This window comes from Phacochoerus africanus, chromosome 3, assembly GCF_016906955.1.
Source record: "Phacochoerus africanus isolate WHEZ1 chromosome 3, ROS_Pafr_v1, whole genome shotgun sequence".
NCBI lineage: Eukaryota > Metazoa > Chordata > Mammalia > Artiodactyla > Suidae > Phacochoerus > Phacochoerus africanus.
In genome coordinates this window covers 199,449,701-199,467,954 of record NC_062546.1, presented here as the reverse complement: position 1 = coordinate 199,467,954, position 18,254 = coordinate 199,449,701, and the positions used below count along the sequence as shown (strand labels likewise).

The window sequence follows — 18,254 nt, the reverse complement described above, 5'->3', positions numbered from 1 at the left end:
GCGAGGCAGGGGGCAGCCCGCTCTGTGAAATATTTGTGACTAGAAAATGCCTCCTGGAGTATGTCTGTATCTGAGATATTTTAGAGAAAGAAGTATTAGAAACAAGTTAATGTCAGTCTGTGATCAGTTGGGTGGTTATTAGAAGGTGGAAAACTTAAGATAGCTAAATTTTTTCTTGTATTAGAATTTTCAGAGAAAGCTGAATCTCAGTTCACCCTTGACAGTCTTTTTCACTTTCTCCTGAATGAACTAAGTGTGCTGTGAGATCTGAGAAAACTAGTATGCAGTTCCTTGAAAAAGCCCCAGCCAGTGTTGGAAGAACTTCATATAGAAATGCACTTGTTTCTCGTTCAGGTCCGAATCATACCTTTACAGTTACAGCGGCTGTTTGCACAGCTCCTGCTCTTGGACCAGGAAGCTGCATCCACAGCAGACCTCACTGACAGCTTTGGGTGGACCAGCAATGAGGTATGAAGGTCAGCTTCTCCATGGAAAATTACCAGCAATCGGATGAACACTGGCTTAATCACATTATCCAACTCCCTTTCAAGATATTGTTTAAATATTTACTTCTGATAGTAGATAATGACAAGCCAGAAATGGATTTTTTAGACACTTGCTGTATGTAGGACTTTATGAATGGGTGTGATTTGGGGTTGGGGGAAGGGTTATGGATACAGGGAGAGTATACGAGCAGATTTTGACAGTTTCAACCCTTTATACAGTCTAGTTGAGATCTAACACCTAGTACATGGAAATTACCGTTTTTATAGCAAACTGCTAATCACCTGAAAGAGCTGACTGGCAAAAATCCTGTCTGCCTTTATGACATGCTTTTGTGTTTGAATCTGGGTGTTGTGATTGGAACATTTGCTTCAAGCAAAACAGTGAAACCATTCTTGGCAGGTCTTTTCATTTTCCCTGTCCTGCTTTTGTCCTGACTCTCTTCATTTTCATCCTGTATCTTGCTGTGTGTGGACTTTCTCTCATTTTTCTGTTTGAGTTCCTAAAGAGTATCCCACTATATACAAACACGAAATGTTAGCAACAAGTACAGATGTGTGTCATCAATACCGATAAATTGTGGGCTGTGTAAAATCACAGCCAGGACTGAGTTTTTTTATGGAATGGATATACTCTGGCACAGGCAAGGGTATGGGAGACCATCGCAGAATAAAGTCAAAGTTATGTTGTCCTCAGAAATAAACCATGAACTGTGGTCTTCCAACCAAGAACATTGATTAACTGGACCGTGCTGTGTGGTTAAAGAGTATAGCTTGGACTTGGAAGGAAGTACACGGGGCTAGCATGCATTCCCTAAACGGTGTTGCTGAATTCCTGGCATAGGGCAGGTGGTTAGGGTTAATTCTCTTTCCTTGTTTTAAAGAAAACCACTTTATTGAGATACAACTCATATGCCCCACGTTTCACTCTTTGAAAGGGCGCAGGTCACTGGGCTTTTAGTATATTCCCAGAGTTCTCCAACCGTCACTGCAGTCAATTTCAGAACATTTTCACCATCCCCAGAGGAAGCACATACACAGTAGCAGTCACACACACACACCCTCCGTGCCTTTTCCCCAGAGTACCTGGTTATCATGTGATGTGTGATAGGAAAACTAGCTTCCTTCGCTCTCAGTAGAGTTGTCACGGCTCACTTGCAGACTGTATCGGCACTCCATTGCTTCTTACTGCCAGATAATATCCTATGGGATGGATGTGCCACAGCGTTTATTTGGTTTGTTTGATTGTTTTTTTAATCTAGTCACCAGTTGATAGTTTTCCCTTTAGTTCTGATCACGAGCTTTTACCAAGTTGCTGGTTTCATACTTCTTAAAGCTGTGAAAACCTGTTTATTTATTTCTAGATAAAATCTTGCAGGAAGCCCTCTGGGACTGGACTTGATATGGTGGAGAGGGTCTCAGAGCACTTTGCCAAATGTAGGCTGTTCAGAAACAGGGCTTGAAAACTTCTACAAGTTTTCTGTCCATCAGAGCCAGTGATACCAGAGAAATTTATATCATCTGGTGCTTGTATGTTAAAAATCAAGAAGATCCTGGGTGCCACATCTTTCTCCAGCTTTCATCTACTTTGTCAGCTTCTCTTCACTTGAAACTTCCCTTTAAAGTTGTCTTCCCTCACTGCTCTCCTCCTGCACCTTCCGTTCGTGCCATGACCTCTGTTCGACCTTTCTTCTCACAGTTACTCACAGCATCCATGTGCGAGTCCAGGAGACACTGCTCTGCTCTCCTCTTTGATTTATAAATGGTTCTTTGGGAGTAGTTTAGTCTGTTCACACACAGTTGCATGACTCATGGAAGATTAGAGGAGGCCGTATCAGTCAGTCTTGCTTCAGTTGGTCTATATGTTGAAGCAGTAAATACTGTTCTTTTCAAATGTTGAGAGTTCAGGGTGCTCACCAGTCCCTCTGATCTAAGTGAGGCTCCGCTGTGCTTAGGCTGCCAGCTCGAGGGAGCGCTCAGGGCCTGCTGAGTTCCTTCCGTCTCTCTCCTTCTTGGCCTGGCCATGTGTATGGGTTCCTGCAGAGTAAATGCACCTGCTCTCTGCAGTCACTTGAATTCTGTGGACACAGTGAACACTGCCTGTTTATATTTTCACTCTGTAGTAAAAGTGAAAATAGGTGATGATCTCTTTCCCTGCTCTCGGCTCATTTAGCTTAGCCATCCTTGCCTTTGGACTTCTAGATAAATCTTGTGTTTTTTAACTAATATCACTTTAAAACTCTGTTTTTAAAAATTTGAAGCACAAAATTACATTTAAAAGTTACCTGTTTTATAGGAAATGAGGCAACATGATGTGCAGGAACTGAATCGAATTCTCTTTAGTGCTTTGGAAACTTCTTTAGTTGGGACCTCCGGCCATGACCTCATCAATCGTCTGTATCACGGAACCATTGTTAACCAGGTTGTTTGTAAAGACTGTAAGAATGTCAGTGAAAAGCAGGTGAATATGCAAGAGTATTTTAGTAATAAGTTAAATCATAAATTATAATTCATGTAATTAAACCTGTGGTCTTTGCTACGTGAGGATTAAAGTGTTTATTACTTTTTTATCATTTTTTTCTTGTGCTCTTACTACACTCAGATTACGAATTTATAATCCAGATTTTTCCATGCAAACTGAAAGAAGTAGCTATCTTAAGACGTAACGTTAGTCTTTTCTGTAGTGCTGTAATATTTAGAAAGTAGATTTGGGGGATGTTTACAGGTAGAGATCCTGGGCCTCATGAAAAAAGCCATCATGATTGGTGATTGGAATATTATAAAGTTAATTAGGAAAGTCATAAAATAGAGAATACTGAGGAATGCTTAAATTGACCAACATCTATAAGTAAATATTGGATTTAGTTTATTAATAGCCCTCAGAAAGTTCATTCATATGTATGTATTTATGCTTGTATATTACATATCTCTATAAAGCTATTATAATCCTGCTTAAACTAGTACAACCTTCAAGTCTTTGTCATGACAGAGATTGCCCACTTCATCTCGTTGGAAATCTGCTCATATAAATAGAATAATCACTGCTTGCACTCCAAATCTTAGCAAATGATTTCATCACTGAATAGGTGTCCTTTAATAAAAATCCTGGAAATTCCCATGTGGCTCAGCAGGTTAAGGATCCAACATTGCTGTAGTTGTGGCACAGGTTGCAACTGTGGAGCAGGTTCAGTCCTTGGCCTGGGAACTTCCACATGCCATGGTTGCAGCCAAAAAAAAAAAAAAAAAATCTTTGCTGTATGACAAAAGATAGGGAAGTTTTCTGTAATTGACTGAGTAAAAAATTAAATGCAGTTTTCTAAACATTGCGTTAATTCCTTTTTTTGAATATATATGTATATTTCCCTTTTTTCTATTTTTTATATAAGTATTGGACATAAAAAAATGCTTTTTGGTTCTTATTGCCTGTGCTAATAGAAGATTGGGCCAGCCTAGTTTGGAAAAACTAAGATGTTGTATGTCTTTGAATTACTGTGTGATTGACAGCTATAATGTAATAATTTACGGAGGAATTTCAAAACAGTGTATATGAAGGCAGATTATAAATTACATGCTTTAACTTTTCATATATATATATTTTAAACCATATATGAATGTCACTTTTATTACTTTATATTTCTACTATGAATTAATTAGTGCTGTTATTTTAGAATTCCCATAATCTCTTAAAGTAATGCTTGTTGCACAAACACACACAAAAAGTATAAATATGCTTTAAACTTGTCAAATTTTAACTGTTTATTACTAGAAATGAGTTGTTAATTCAACTTGAATTTGGTGGAGACCCTCATTTTGCAGAATACCCTCCTCCTTTTTTTTTTTTTTTTCTTTTTAGGGCCACACCTGCAGCATATGGAGGTTCCCAGGCTAGGGGTCGAATTGGAGCTGTTGCTGCAGGCCTACACCACAGCTCACAGCAATGCCAGATCCTCAACCCACTGAGCGAGGCCAGGGATCAAACCCGAAACCTCATGGTTCCTAGTCAGATTCGTTTCTGCTGCGCCACGATGGGAACTCCCCCTCCTCTTCAATTTTCTGTCCTGGCTCAGAATAATAATTTTGTTCTTACAACGTCCTTGGTGTCTTAGAGCAGCTCCAGCAGAAGACGAGGAGCAGTTTACATTAGAGTCCGCCCTGGCCTTGCTGGGTCAGCCAGGACTACAACGACACTGATAGACCCTGCACCTGTGTGCCTCTCAGTTCTTGGGTCCAGTGGGTGGTTATATTTCCTCTACAGTGAGCTCGGAAACTGGCTTCTCATGTATTTGAACCTAAGTTCTAGTTTGGCTTAGAAAGAATAATTTATTATGAATTTCACAGTATCTGATTAGAGATTAATACCTTCATATATACAGTGTTTTAGAAAAAAAATATCGGATTTTTCTCAGTATATAGATGAATTGATATGTTTGTGAACCTCTGCGGATTTGTTTTTTCAATATTCATGTATATTTCAGGAAGACTTCTTAGATCTCACAGTGGCTGTCAAGAATGTATCAAGTTTGGAAGATGCCCTCTGGAACATGTATGTAGAAGAGGAAGTTTTTGACTATGACAACTTATACCACTGTGGAACTTGTGACAAGCTGGTTAAAGCAGCAAAGGTAAAGATAGGTCCTGCCTTTTCTGAGGGTGCCCACGTGGAGCTTGGTGCAGGAAGGTCTGTCAAGTGAAATCACTTGTATGAAGCCTTAGAGATACGCATGAAGCTCTTAGTACTAAGGATTAGAAAGATTTACCTTATATAAACTATAATTTTTTACAGTAAAGAATTTTGTTTTAAGCTTTCAACCCAACAGTTCTCTCAACCTCTTTCTCTCCCAGGAAAAATGTATTTGTACCTTAGCGTTTTTTAAACAAACCTGGTTTTTTTTGCAAGTTACAATTAGGAAGAAGGAATTTTTTTTTTTTTTTTTTGGAGGATGGTGTTGCTTTTTTAGGGCCGCATGTGCAGTGCAACATGTGGAAGTTCCCAGACTAGGGATCCAATCAGAGCTGTAGGTGCTAGCCTATGCCACAGCAACACAGGACCGAGCTGTGTCTGCGACCTACACTGCAGCTCACAGCAACACTAGATCCTTAAACCCACTGAGCAAGGCCAGGGATCAGACCTGCATCCTCGTGGATACTAGTCAGGTTCATTACCACTGAGCCACAGCAGGAACTCCAGAGGCAATGTGTTTTTATTTCTGCCATCCAGGAAGCTGGTTGAGCTTTCCTTTTTTGGTCTACCACTATGAAAATAGAGGGCTTTCTTTATTTTCAGCATATGCAGTTATTTTACAGTATCTTTATGTATTCTCCCTGACTCTAGCAAATATGTCCTTTCCTCCTCCCCCAGTTGAAAATGCTTAACTTGCTAACTGAAGGGCTTGACAGAGTACTTTAGGTTTTCTCTTTGTACAACAAAGCAAAATAGAGGATAAAAAGAGGGCAGGATTTAGGCAACTGATTTCTTTTGCAATATGGCATCAGCCTAGTTGCAGTTACCTGCAGTAGGAGCTGTCACTGCCGGCAGAAGATAAGACTGACTGTTGATTAACGTGATAACCTTGACTCAGTTCAAGCAGAGGTTTGAGCTGTATCTTAAGGAGCCACCACAAAGGACATATCTTTGCAGATACTCTGCTGTGACAGAGAGATAGCACTAGTCCTAGGATTGACAGCATTGCATTTTCCAACAGAGAATAGCACACAGTATTGATTTGGATCCTGGAGATTGTAAGTGAGAATGTGAAAAAAAAAAAAAAAAAAAAAAACCCAGGCCTGTAACTTTCACAGTGGGATTTGAAACCAGAGTGAATTTTATATTGTTTAGTATTTATTTATTTCCATCCAGCCTTTGCCCCATCATGAAACCCAAAGAGAGAGGTTGTTTTGTTTTGTTTGGCCATCCCTTGGCTTGTGGAATTCCTGGACTGGGGATCAGATCCGACCTGTGATTGCAGCCTGCACTGAAGCTGCAGCAACGTGTAGGGGATCAAACCTGTGTCCTCACGGATGCTAGTCAGGTTCATTCTGTTGAGCCATGATGGGAACTCCAGTGTTTTATTTTTAAAGTGAGGCACTAAAACAAAATATCTTATTATCTGCTTTTAGGAACGGTAACTGTAAAACCCCAATCAATGGGTCTCAACATTTGGGGAGTTAGAACCCTTTTGCAAGTTTCATGAAAGCTGTGGTTCTTCCCTCCAGAAAAATACATACGCATATACAATTTTCATGCAGTTTCGAGAGTTTGGATCCATTGAAACAGGTCCCTAGGTTGCAGGTTAGGAACTCTGAGTTCTGGTTCTTTAGTGAATGAGAACTGTGTGTCTGCTGGTCAAGTGGAGACTGCACCCAAGGGGGAGGTGAAAGGTGAAAGGCCAGGGCTGGGGCAGGAAAGAGGCCCTCTTAGAGGGGGGCGCCCTCATCAGGTAGTGACATTAAAACATAAAATTGGCAGTTCCTGTCGTGGCTCAGTAGTTAACGAACCCAGACTAGTAACCATGAGTTGCAGGTTCGATCGCTGGCCTTGCTCAGTGGTTTAAGGATCTGGTGTTGCTGTGAGCTGTGGTGTAGGTCACAGATGCGGCTCAGATCCCGCGTTGCTGTGGCTCTGGTGTAGGCTGGTGGCTACAACTCCGTTTGGACCCCTGCCATATGCCCCGGGTGCGGGCCTAAAAAAAAAAACAAGAAAAAAAAATAAATTGATTCTAAATTTTTAGTTGTAAGCATAAATGAGTCATGTTACCTTTAGCCTCATAAAATAGATGTTTTATCAAGAGCTGTGTTGAATGCATGTGATTAGTGTATGTTACTGTAGGACATAATGCTTTTGAAAACACTGTCATGGGTTACCTTTTTACATCTTAAGAAACAGTATGTATTCTTTTATATAATTCTGCTTTTAAAAGACAAACATTTTTTCTTTTGACAGTCGGCCAAATTACGTAAGCTGCCTCCCTTTCTCACTGTTTCATTACTAAGATTTAATTTTGATTTTGTGAAGTGTGAACGATACAAGGAAACTAGCTGCTATACATTCCCTCTCCGGATCAACCTCAAGCCTTTTTGTGAACAGGTTTGAACTCTTTTATTTTGAAAGTCTTTCTTTTCCCCTCTCAAGAGTGGCTCTTCTTGACCTGATTTTTGGATGGCTTAGTGCAGACTCTCTCACCCTGGGCACTGTTCACACGTCGACTCGGTCATTCTTTGCTGTGGTGGGATGTCCCGTGTGTTGTAAGATGTTGAACAGCATGCCTGGCCTCTGCCTCCTGGTTGACAGGAGTGTCTCTCACTCCTGCCCCCCCGATAGTAGTGAAATGTCTTCAGGCTTTGCCAAATGTCTGTCTTCTGGGGTGGAGCGGTGGCGGGGGAGTCACTCCTGGCTGAGAACCACTGGTTTATTTCAGCCCTTTTGAATTTCCAAAGTACGTATTTGTTCCAGTTCTTGTTATTAAACTCTCCTTGAAAAATCTTTGAAATGAAAATTTAAGGACAGAATTAGAAATGACCCTGCATTAGGAAAAATTACCATTAATTAGTACATTGCTATTTGAATTTAGTTTACTCTAGATGCAATAATTACACATCTAGAAAGTGAACAAAAAATTGGAACTTTACTAGTGTGGAATTTGTAATCCTTAAGACACAGGAAAGAAAGTTTTAAAAACAAATTATTGTTTAGTGAACTATATTTAGTATCTTATAATAACCTATAATGGAAAAAAATCTGAAAAAGAATTGATATATATTTATGTATAATGAATTACTTTATATCCGAAACAACCACAACATTGTAAATTAACTATACTTCGATTTTAAAAAATGGGTAAAAATTTTTTTAAAACAAACTAAGTGAAGTCACTGACAAAAGACTACATTTGCATGATTCTTTTGATGAAATGTCCAGGATAAGCCAGTCTATAGAGCTAAAAGTAGATTGGTGGTGCCAGGGACTGGGGAGAGGGGAAAAGACGTAGTGATTGCTAGTGGGTGTGGTTTCTTTTCGAGGTAATGAAAATAAAGTTTATTGTGATAGCTGTACAACTCTGAATATACTAAAACTATTGGATTGTACACTTCAAGTAGGTGAATTGTGGGGCATGTGGATTATATCTCAATAAAGTGTTTTATACACACACACACACACACACACACAAAGCTAATTACATAATCAGCCTGCTTTAAAAGCTCTTTGGGAATATTTTCTGTGTAATTGCTGTACATACGAAGATCAGAGTGATAGGACTGGTGCTGTCCTTATTACAGATTATTTTTTATAGGTTTAAGACCAGAACATTTATTAGCCAGTTATTAAATTTCTTTGTGTAAAAGTAATCTTTTTTTAAATATTCTTAAGTTCAAATGGGTCTTCTACTTCAAGACTAATTACCAAGGTTTCTGGTTTTGTTATTAATTACTGTTCAGTGGTTCTAATTTGTTGGCCCTTAGCCTGTTACTGGCACACACAGAATAAACAGTTTTTCCAAAATAAGTTAATGGGTTTTCCCCTCCTCCTATGTATTGCCTAAAAAAAAATTTTTTCAGGATAGTTGAGTTAATTCTCTTGTTTTTTTAAGTTTTATTGAGATGGACAAATATCACTGTAATAGTTTAAGGTATACAGCATGATGGCTTGGTCATATATTTTGAAACAAAACCAACATAGATTTAGTTAACATCCATCATCTCATATAGAAAATTTTTTGTCCATTTCTAAAAATTGGTTTGCCACTTGGAGTTCCTGTCGTGGCTCAGTTGTTAACTTACCCGACTAGGATCCATGAGGACCCTGGTTGGATCCCTGGCCTCACTCAGTGGGTTAAGGATCTGGCGTTGCCGTGAGCTGTGGTGTAGGTCGTAGATGGGGCTCAGATCTCAAGTCGCTGTGGCTCTGGCATAGGCTGGGGTCTACAGCTCCGATTCTGCCCCTAGCCTGGGAACCTCCATATGCTGTGGGTACATCCCTAAAAAGACAAAAAGACCAAAAAATAAAAATAGAAATAAAATAAAAATTAGTTTGCCACTTGATTTTAACGTATGTTGAAATAAAAGAACTGGAAAATTGAACACTTACCTAAGAAAGTCACAATAATTTTACTTTTTGGTTTCTGTATTAATGAAAAAAATTATCACTTTGCATCTTTGTTTACATCTCTCTTGTGTTTAGCCTGAACCAGACATGTAAAAAATGCTGCTAAAAGAAAAAAAAAATTTTTTAATTTTAAAAAGTACTGCTTACTTAAAAAGTACAATTTAAGCAAGTAGGTTTCTCAGATAGCAAGTAGCATCTGTATGCAAAGTATCTCTTAAAGTAGTTTTTTTTTAATGCCAGGGTAGGTGTTCATAGTGTTAGAGCACATTAACTATAGAAAAGATTGATTATAGAATTAAGAAAGACGCTTTTCATTCCACTAAACTGCATCAGAATGAAACCAGCTAGTATTCGTAATTGCTGTAAGTTCCTGTTACTTGGAGAGGACGGAGGTCAGGAGGGGTGGCTCTAACTCTGAGGTGCATGACAGTCTAGTTGAAAGACAGGACAGATTCAACCCCTAAAGAGCATGTTTATAAAGCAGCGTAGTAGGTTTAATAGAATATAGTTTTCTTTTGCTGACATTTTCTGTCACACACTGGTAAGGTAGTGTCACTTTGTCTTACAAAATTTTAGCTGAAATACATAAAAATAACATGTTGTTTGTATATATGTTTTTAGGGGTTTGGCTTAAAGGCAGAATTGGTTGGTATATAGTGTGATTCATGTTATCAATGATAGATAATTTTCAGTCTCAGAATTAAGAATCTGAAAATTTAAAACTGATTATTCAAATTTACCATAATTTCCCTAAATAACAGTAATAAACAGTGACGTTTCTATGTCAGTGTTTATGTTTTTTCTCGTAGAGTGAATTAGATGACTTGGAATATATGTACGACCTCTTCTCGGTTATTATACACAAGGGTGGTTGCTATGGAGGACACTATCATGTGTATATTAAAGACGTTGATCATTTGGGAAACTGGCAGTTTCAAGTAAGTATAGAAATTAATTTTAAAAGTACCTTGCAATTTTTTCCTTTTCTAGCCCTGTTATTTTGGTAAGGCTAATCTTCTGCCATTTATATACATTCTGTAGAAAACTCTTATAGGCACCAAAAGTTAATACAGGATATTAATTTAAATTAATAATTTAAATTTTTTATTTCTAAATAATTTCACACTTAGAGAAAAATAACCAGCATAGTACAAATGTTTACCTACATACTATTCATCTAGGTTCTCTAGTACTTAACATTTTGCCACATTGGTACAGGTACATGCCTTGTACAGACACACACACACACACACACACACACACACACAGAGTTAACATTATCATTATTAGTGCTGAACCACTTGAAATAAAGTTAAAGACATTGGGCCCCTTTGCCCCTAAACACTTCAGTGTTTATTTCTTGAGAATCAGGACATTCTCACATAAATGTAGATCAAAATCAGGAATTTTGACACTAAAATAATACTGTTTATTACCTAATAAATGTTTTCCCTTCAGATTTTGGCAGTTGTCTCATCCAAATCTGTCAACAGCATTTTCTTCACCACTCTGGTATCAAGTCCAGGATCATGGTTTTATGGAGACTTAAGACTTATATCTTAAGTCTCCTTTAATCTGTAAACTTTCCTCAGCTGTTCTTTGTCTTTCATGGTAGCTACCAAAGGTTTTCCTCGTATGTTGTCTTCTAAAAGTTTTATAGTTGTCTTTTACATTTGAAACTTCAGTCCCCTGGAATGGTTTGCTATGAATGGCATGAAGTTGTTTTTCCGTCTGGGTATCCAGTGCCCATTACCATTGAATAATCTATTCTTTCCCCACCGACCTACAATGCCAGTTCTGTCATATCAGCTGTTTTCTTATATGCGAGTATATGGGGGCTCTGTAGTCTGTTTTTCTTATTGTTAGGTTCTTTTATTCCTATTCCTAGGCAAATGCCGCGTCGTTGGTTTCTGTAGCCTTATACTAAGTCATGCTGTCTGGTAGGGCAAGTCTCCCTTTGTGTTGTTATTCCTCAGGAGAGTTTTGCCTGTCTTGGCTTTTTATGCTTCTATGAACATTTCTAGCATTGTCTTGTCATTATTCTCACATATACATAAAAGTAGTGGGGTTTTGAATCTACATGTGTAAACAAGGTACATCTTTTTGTTCTTTAGAGCTTCTTTAATGTCATCTAAAAAAGTTTCATAATTTTAGAAGAGAAAGCACTCATTGGGAATTTCGTTCTGGTTATCAGCAGTAGGAAAAATTACATTATACACCAACTCCAAACTGTCAGCCAGTTTTCTAAAATTTAACTAAAACTTACTAAAACACCAATATGCAAGTTACAACCCATTGTGTTAGGAGGTAGAATGCTGATTGTCAGACAGTTAACAGGGTTGTGAATGAATACTGGCTCCAGGTGTAGTAACCTGGCTTCTCTGAGGGCCACCTGTTTGTTTGTTTGTTTGTTTGTCTTTTTGCCTTTTCTAGGGCCGCTCCCTCGGCATATGGAAGTTCCCAGGCTAGGGGTCTAATCGGAGCTGTAGCCGCCAGCCTACACCAGAGCCACAGCAACGCAGGATCCGAGCCGTGTCTGCGACCTATACCACAGCTCACGGCAACGCTGGATCCTTAACCCCCTGAGCAAGGGCAGGGACCGAACCCGCAACCTCATGGTTCCTAGTCGGATTCGTTAACCACTGAGCCGTGATGGGAGCTCCAAGGACCACCTGTTTTGGAGATTTGTTCACATTCACTTGGCTTTTCAGAACATCTGTCTGTGTTTCCAGCATCCTGTCAGTAGTACTTAGGACGTATGGAGAGATGTACATGTTTTGCTCAGTTTGGCTGGCATATTGAAGTGCGTGATACATTGAAGTATATCTTTGTATATAATAAGATACATTGAAGTGTGTCTTGGTATGTAATGAAGTATATCTTCAGTACATGGGTTTTATAATCAACCATCTTGCTAAACCCTCATATATTGTAGACATTGTTAGAAAAAGACAATGTTGAGAGTTCCCTGGTGGCCTAGCAGTTCTAGGTTCTGGTGTTGTCACTGCTGTGTCTCAGGCTTGATCTCTGGCCCAGGACCGTCTGCATGCCACAGGCAAGGCCAAAAAAAAAAAAAAAGAAAAAAGAACAAAGCCAATATTGTATCTTTCCAGTTCTTCCTTAACCTTCCATTTCTTTAACTGCTACAGCTACGTTTACTCAGTCCTGGGTTAAGAAAGCCACAGAAGCATCTCTCTCAAATGCTTGTGCCAAATAGGCTGGACACTGGCCTGTTGGGCACATTCCGGTCAGATGGAGTGAGGCCCTTCTTTCCCTCCTCCGGCCTAATTCCTCCATGTTTCCGCCCTCGGTTGCCGATTCTCACCCTGTTCCTCTTCACACTGCTGCCTTAGGGCCGCAGGGTGCCGCAGCGGTGACTCTTACTCTCTAGGGCAGCCGTTCTCCCCCACCCCTTTCCAGCAGTTAGAGTAACTTTATTTCCTTCTGTCCAAAGATGAAGTTGAAGCCTTTTCTTAGTTTCTCATAGATGCTTGTGAACAGGCATAATGAACAGTTATGTTCTTCGTTTATTTTGTTCCCTTTGCTTGGTCCTCTGTAGCTCTTGGTGTTTTTCTTCCACTGAGGCCTCCATTTATGGTAGCGTTTTCCTCAGTATGGCCCTGTCTCTCTTCAGTCCTAGAAAGTGCTCCCACCCTCCACGCCAGCTAAGCTTCCACCTTGTGGGTGTGTCTCTGCTTTCCTCTATGCCAGCTACGGGCATTTCCTCTGCCAAGGTGAGATTTCAGACACTTCTGTAGATGGTGGGACTTATCCTCAGTCTTTTGATGCATAAAATTTATTTGCATTTTCTCTTTTAAGTTAATTGTTGACGTCACACACAGAGGTAGAGTCTCACTGTGCAGTGGGGTCGTATGTCTCAAAAGTAATGATTCTTTCTTCCGGGTCTTTCTTTTGGGTTGTGCTTCCTTGGGCATCTCTGCAGTTTTGTGTTCATTTCTTTGGAAATGATCAGCGGTGTCGGGCCCTTTTCTCAGTTCCGTTGTGTGATTTGAGAGGGCTCACGGGCATTCTTTCATTCGGTTTTGCTCTCTGCTCTGCTTCTCTGGTCTTGAAGCTGTGGTGCTCTATCTGGTCTTCCTCAGGACTTGCAGGGCAGCCTGAGGGTGGCTTTCTGTTTGTGTCTTTATATTTCCTTTTTTATGGCCTCCATGAAGCATCCTGTTTGTTTTATTTTTTTTCTTTGTTCTTTAAGAATCACTAACTTTTCATCCCGAGCTTTGTGGTATTCAGACAATGATGAGTGCTTTAAGAATTTCAACTTCAGTAGGTACACCTGCTGAACACTTCTTATCTCTTTATTGCTGTTATCCTGGGAGAGCTCCTGTTCCTAGAGGCAGAGGACTCCAGACACTCTAGTTCTAGCCAGATAGTGTTTTTTCTGTTTATTGTTTGGCGTTTTCTTCTTCCCTTTAAAGGAGGTGTTCCCGACTAGGTGCTGTCTACAAGGAACAACTTTCATGACCAACTTCACATAATGTTCCGTGTGTTGCAGTCTCTCCCAGGTTATAGAAGGCGATCTCTTCCCTCTAGCCTGGCAGCTGCTAACTATTCAGAATGTGACCAGATCTGGCTGGAAAGAGGAGCCTGCCTCTGCCTTCTGCTTCGGGCGCCAGTGGGGGGGCCTTGTGCTTCTGATGGTTGACATTACCTCGACTGGTGTCTGCTAGCCAGCCTGTCTTCACAGGACCAAGACTGGACGGGGACAGTGTACAGAAGAGCTATGGCCAGCCCATGTGCCACCTGCACCAGCATGTCACAGCCTGGTCAATGCCAGCCTGCCTCTCCCTTCCTGCCATTTAAAAAATCCCTTGTTCCTTAATCATGAATGTCTTTAAACATATTGAACATACTATTTTATTATTCTCTGTCTGATAATTGCAGTATCTGAAGACTTCGTGGGTCTGATTGGAGTATCTGCTGATTCTACTTCCTTGTGATTTTGTTATTTTAGATGTAGGCCTGGTTGGCTGGTTGCTTTTTTAAGAACACAGTTTATAAGAATAATTTGGGAGTTCCCATCATGGTGCAATGGAAACAAATCCGACTAGGAACCATGAGGTTGCGGGTTGGATCCCTGGCCTCCCTCAGTGGGTTAAGGATCCGGTGTTGCCATGAGCTGTGGTGTAGGTCGCAGACGTGGCTCAGATCTGGTGTTGCGGTGGCTGTGGTGTAGGCCAGCAGCTGCAGCTCCGATCAGACCCCTAGCCTGGGAATCTCCATATGCCAAGGGTACGGCCCTCAAAGGATAAAGGGCAGAAAAAAAAAAAGAATAATTTGAAGCCTAGGATGAAAGTACCTTCCTCCAAGAAAGATGTGTGTTTGTTTCTACTATATGCCTGGCATCTCTTCCAACCTTTAATATCTTTAAAATAAGATCGAGACTTAGTGGTTTTAGAGTCATACAAGTAGTGTGAATTTGGACCACAAACCCACATGAAGATGTACTTGTGATTACAGATTATTAGAGGAAATGTTTTTCTGTCTTCATCGAGTATCAAAGTCAAAGCAAGCCAGTTCCTCATTGTCCTTTATTGTGGGTGGAATTCTTTTGTAGGTCATGCTTATATTGAGAGTGTAGGCCTTTCAGGTTCCTCACTTTGCGGGGAGTCTATCTTTGTGGTTAAATACAAATTACGTGTTTGATATTTGCCCCTAGTTCTTGGCATAGAGCTCCTTGAAATTTCCTGAGTGATACACATGTCTTTTCTTGTTCATAATGAACCCCTTTCAACCGTACTGAGTTTATGCTAATGAGGTTACCTGCAGGATGAGGGCTGGTCACCAGAGGAACCAGTCACATGATTAGAGGGTTGGAACTTTCAGCCTTAGCTGATCTGGGGAGAGGCCAGGGTCTGGAAATTGAGTTGGGTCACCAAAGGCCAGTGGTTGAATCTGTCAGATCTGCATAGTGAAACTTTGATAAATACTCTGGAAGAAGGGGTTTAAGCAGAGTTCCCAGTGTGGTGCACTGGGATTGGCAACATGTCTGAAGCTGTGGGATGCAGGTTTGATTCCTAGTCCCGGCACAGTGGCTTAAGGATCCAGTGTTGCCGAAACTGTGGCATAGGTCGCAACTGTGGCTTGGATCTGATCCCTAGTCTAGGAACTCCATGTGCTGTGGGGTGGCCAAAAAAGAAAAAAAAAAGAAGAGGTGTAAGGGAGCTTGCAGTTAGGTGAACACGTCCATGTGTGGGGAAGGTGGTCACTCCAGCTCCACAGGGACAGAGGCTTCTGCACTCGGGACATTTCCCAACCTCACTCTGTGTTCCTTGACCTGGCTGTTCATTTGTGTCCTTTGGAATTAACCAGAGTCCCCAGTCTAAGCTGAGTTCTATGAGCTGTTCTAGGAAGTTATCGTACCTAAGTAGAGCTTGTAGGATTTGTAATCAGCCAGGCAGAAGTGCAGGGAGCCTAGGAACCCCATTTGCAACTGGTGTCTGAAGTGGGGCAGTCTCCTGGGACCTAGCAGCCTTAGTGTCAGAATTGAATTGAAGGACACCCAGGTGGGGTCAGAGTTGGGGAAGTAGTTGTTTAGAAAGCCAGTCATTCACCTCCCGACTTGAGGCGGGTCCTTATCCTTTGTCTCCCAGGCCCCGTCCTGTGTGAACATCAGAGTGGAAGCTGTGTGTCAGCAAGTATGGGCAGCTGGAGGCCTCAACTCTGGATTTCTCCCTTGGACTGCCATTTCCCTTGTCCTCTGAGAATTTTCCTGATACTGTCGTGCTAGTTCAGCATATGTTCAAAAAGAGGAGTTCCCCGGTGCCTCAGCAGGTTAAGGATCCACCGTTGTCACTGCCTTGGTGTGGGTTCGATCCCTGGCCAGGGAACTTCTGCATGCTGTGGGCATGGCCAAAAAAAAGAAGATACTTTGTTTTATTGTATTGTATTTTACTTTATTTAGCACTTTTAGTGATTTTATAGCAGGATGATTGTATTTCGTCTGCCATATTCTTCCGTTTCTTAATTATTTTTGCCTTGTGTTCACTATTTAGGTCTATTTGTGTTTATGATTCTATGCCAATTTAAAATACTTTTGCAAGGTGGCATACATGGGGGGAAAAATCAATAAAAGTACCTTATCAGGGAATTTTGACATGTTCTCAGGTAACTTCAAAAGTGAGGTGAAAGGAGTTCCCATCGTGGCGCAGCAGAAACTAATCCGACTAGGAACCCTGAGGTTGTGCATTCAATCCCTGGCCTAGTTCAGTGGGTCGAAGATCTGGCGTTGCCGTAAGCTGTGGTGTAGGTCGCAGACTCGGCTCAGGTCCAGAGTGGCTATGGCTGTGGTGCAGGCTGGCAGCTATAGCTCTGATTGGACTCCTAGCCTGAGAACCTCAATATGCTGTGGGTGTGACCCTACAAAGCAAAAAAAATTAATTTTTTTAAATGAGGTGAAAAACTTGGGTGAACAGGAAGTAGGAGGGAGTGTTTAAAGCTGAGCTTGCAGAGATGAGTAGGATTTTTTTTTTGTCTTTTGTCTTTTTAGGGCCGCACCCACGGCACATGGAGGTTCCCAGGCTAGGGGTCTAATTGGAGCTGTAGCTGCCGGCCTATGCCACAGCCACAGCAACACCAGATCTGAGCCACATCTGCAACCTACAGCACAGCTCACAGCCACGCCAGATCCTTAACCCACTGAACAAGGCCAGGGATCCAACCCGCAACCGCATGGTTCCCAGTCGGATTTGTTTCCACTGCGCCACGATGGGAACTCCGAGATGGGTAGGATTTTGTTAGGCCAACGCAAGTGAGTGATTTTATTAGGCCAACAAAGTAAATTGGGTGGAGACCAGAAAATATTTTGAACTGAATGATAATGAAAACACAATACATCAAAATTGAGGATGCAGCTGGAGTAGTACTTTGTGGGGAAGGTTGGAGTCCATTGTGTGTATCGTGCTAGAGAGACTAAGTGATTTATCCAGGATTATCCAACCAGAGTTGAATTTCAGAGCCAGGCTGCCTGATTCCAAAGCATATACCAATTATTATGGTTTTTTTTATTTTTAACATCATTTCTCTATCTTGAAACCTCCACAGCACAGACATTCCTGTTTTGTTCATTACCTTTTAAGGGATTAGTGATAGAAATTATTTTTATTGTTTTTCTTTTTAGGAGGACAAAAGTAGCCCAGATGTGAATTTAGAAGATCTCCAGAGTGAAGAAGAGATTGATGATCCATTGATGATTCTAAAAGCAATCTTATTACAGGTAGAGAGAGTGTATGTTTATATTGTGTGTGTATGTGTATCAGATATATGATCTAGTTGGTAGAAGTGATACTGTTACTATTCATATCTTTTTTTTCCTTTGGGACATTTTCTATGTCTAAAAAAAATTTTTTTTATTGGAGACTTTCTGGTTATAAAAGAAATACGTATTAATGGTAGAAATCTTGAGGGAGGGGAACTAGAAAATATGTAAAGAAAATAACAAGCTTAAGGAAACCAAATGTCCAGTCATTGTTAATACTTCGGCATATTTTTTTTTGCATTCTGTTTTCATTGTATTTATATACATACATTGGGATTAGGTTTCATGTTTGGGGGTATTATTAATTTCATTTGAAATAGAATTGGAATTTACTTTATATACTATTTTGGAATTTATTGTTTTCACATAGTATCCT

The 18,254-nt window shown here is 40.5% G+C and overlaps 1 protein-coding gene across 12 annotated transcripts in view; it reads left to right on the top strand.

The window, feature by feature from the left end:
- USP40 (ubiquitin specific peptidase 40) overlaps positions 1-18,254 on the top strand; it is an 81,320-nt gene that overhangs the window by 5,455 nt on the left and 57,611 nt on the right. For 10 of the 12 annotated variants that reach the window (XM_047773820.1, XM_047773804.1, XM_047773808.1 and 7 more), the window contains 6 exons: positions 355-468; positions 2,800-2,964; positions 4,979-5,125; positions 7,444-7,587; positions 10,413-10,541; positions 17,741-17,836. In XM_047773820.1, coding sequence (XP_047629776.1) covers positions 355-468; positions 2,800-2,964; positions 4,979-5,125; positions 7,444-7,587; positions 10,413-10,541; positions 17,741-17,836 — 795 coding nt within the window. Of the gene's footprint in view, positions 1-354; positions 477-2,799; positions 2,965-4,978; positions 5,126-7,443; positions 7,588-10,412; positions 10,542-17,740; positions 17,837-18,254 lie in introns of all 12 variants that reach the window. The other 2 variants (XM_047773807.1, XM_047773814.1) reach the window with 2 other exon arrangements.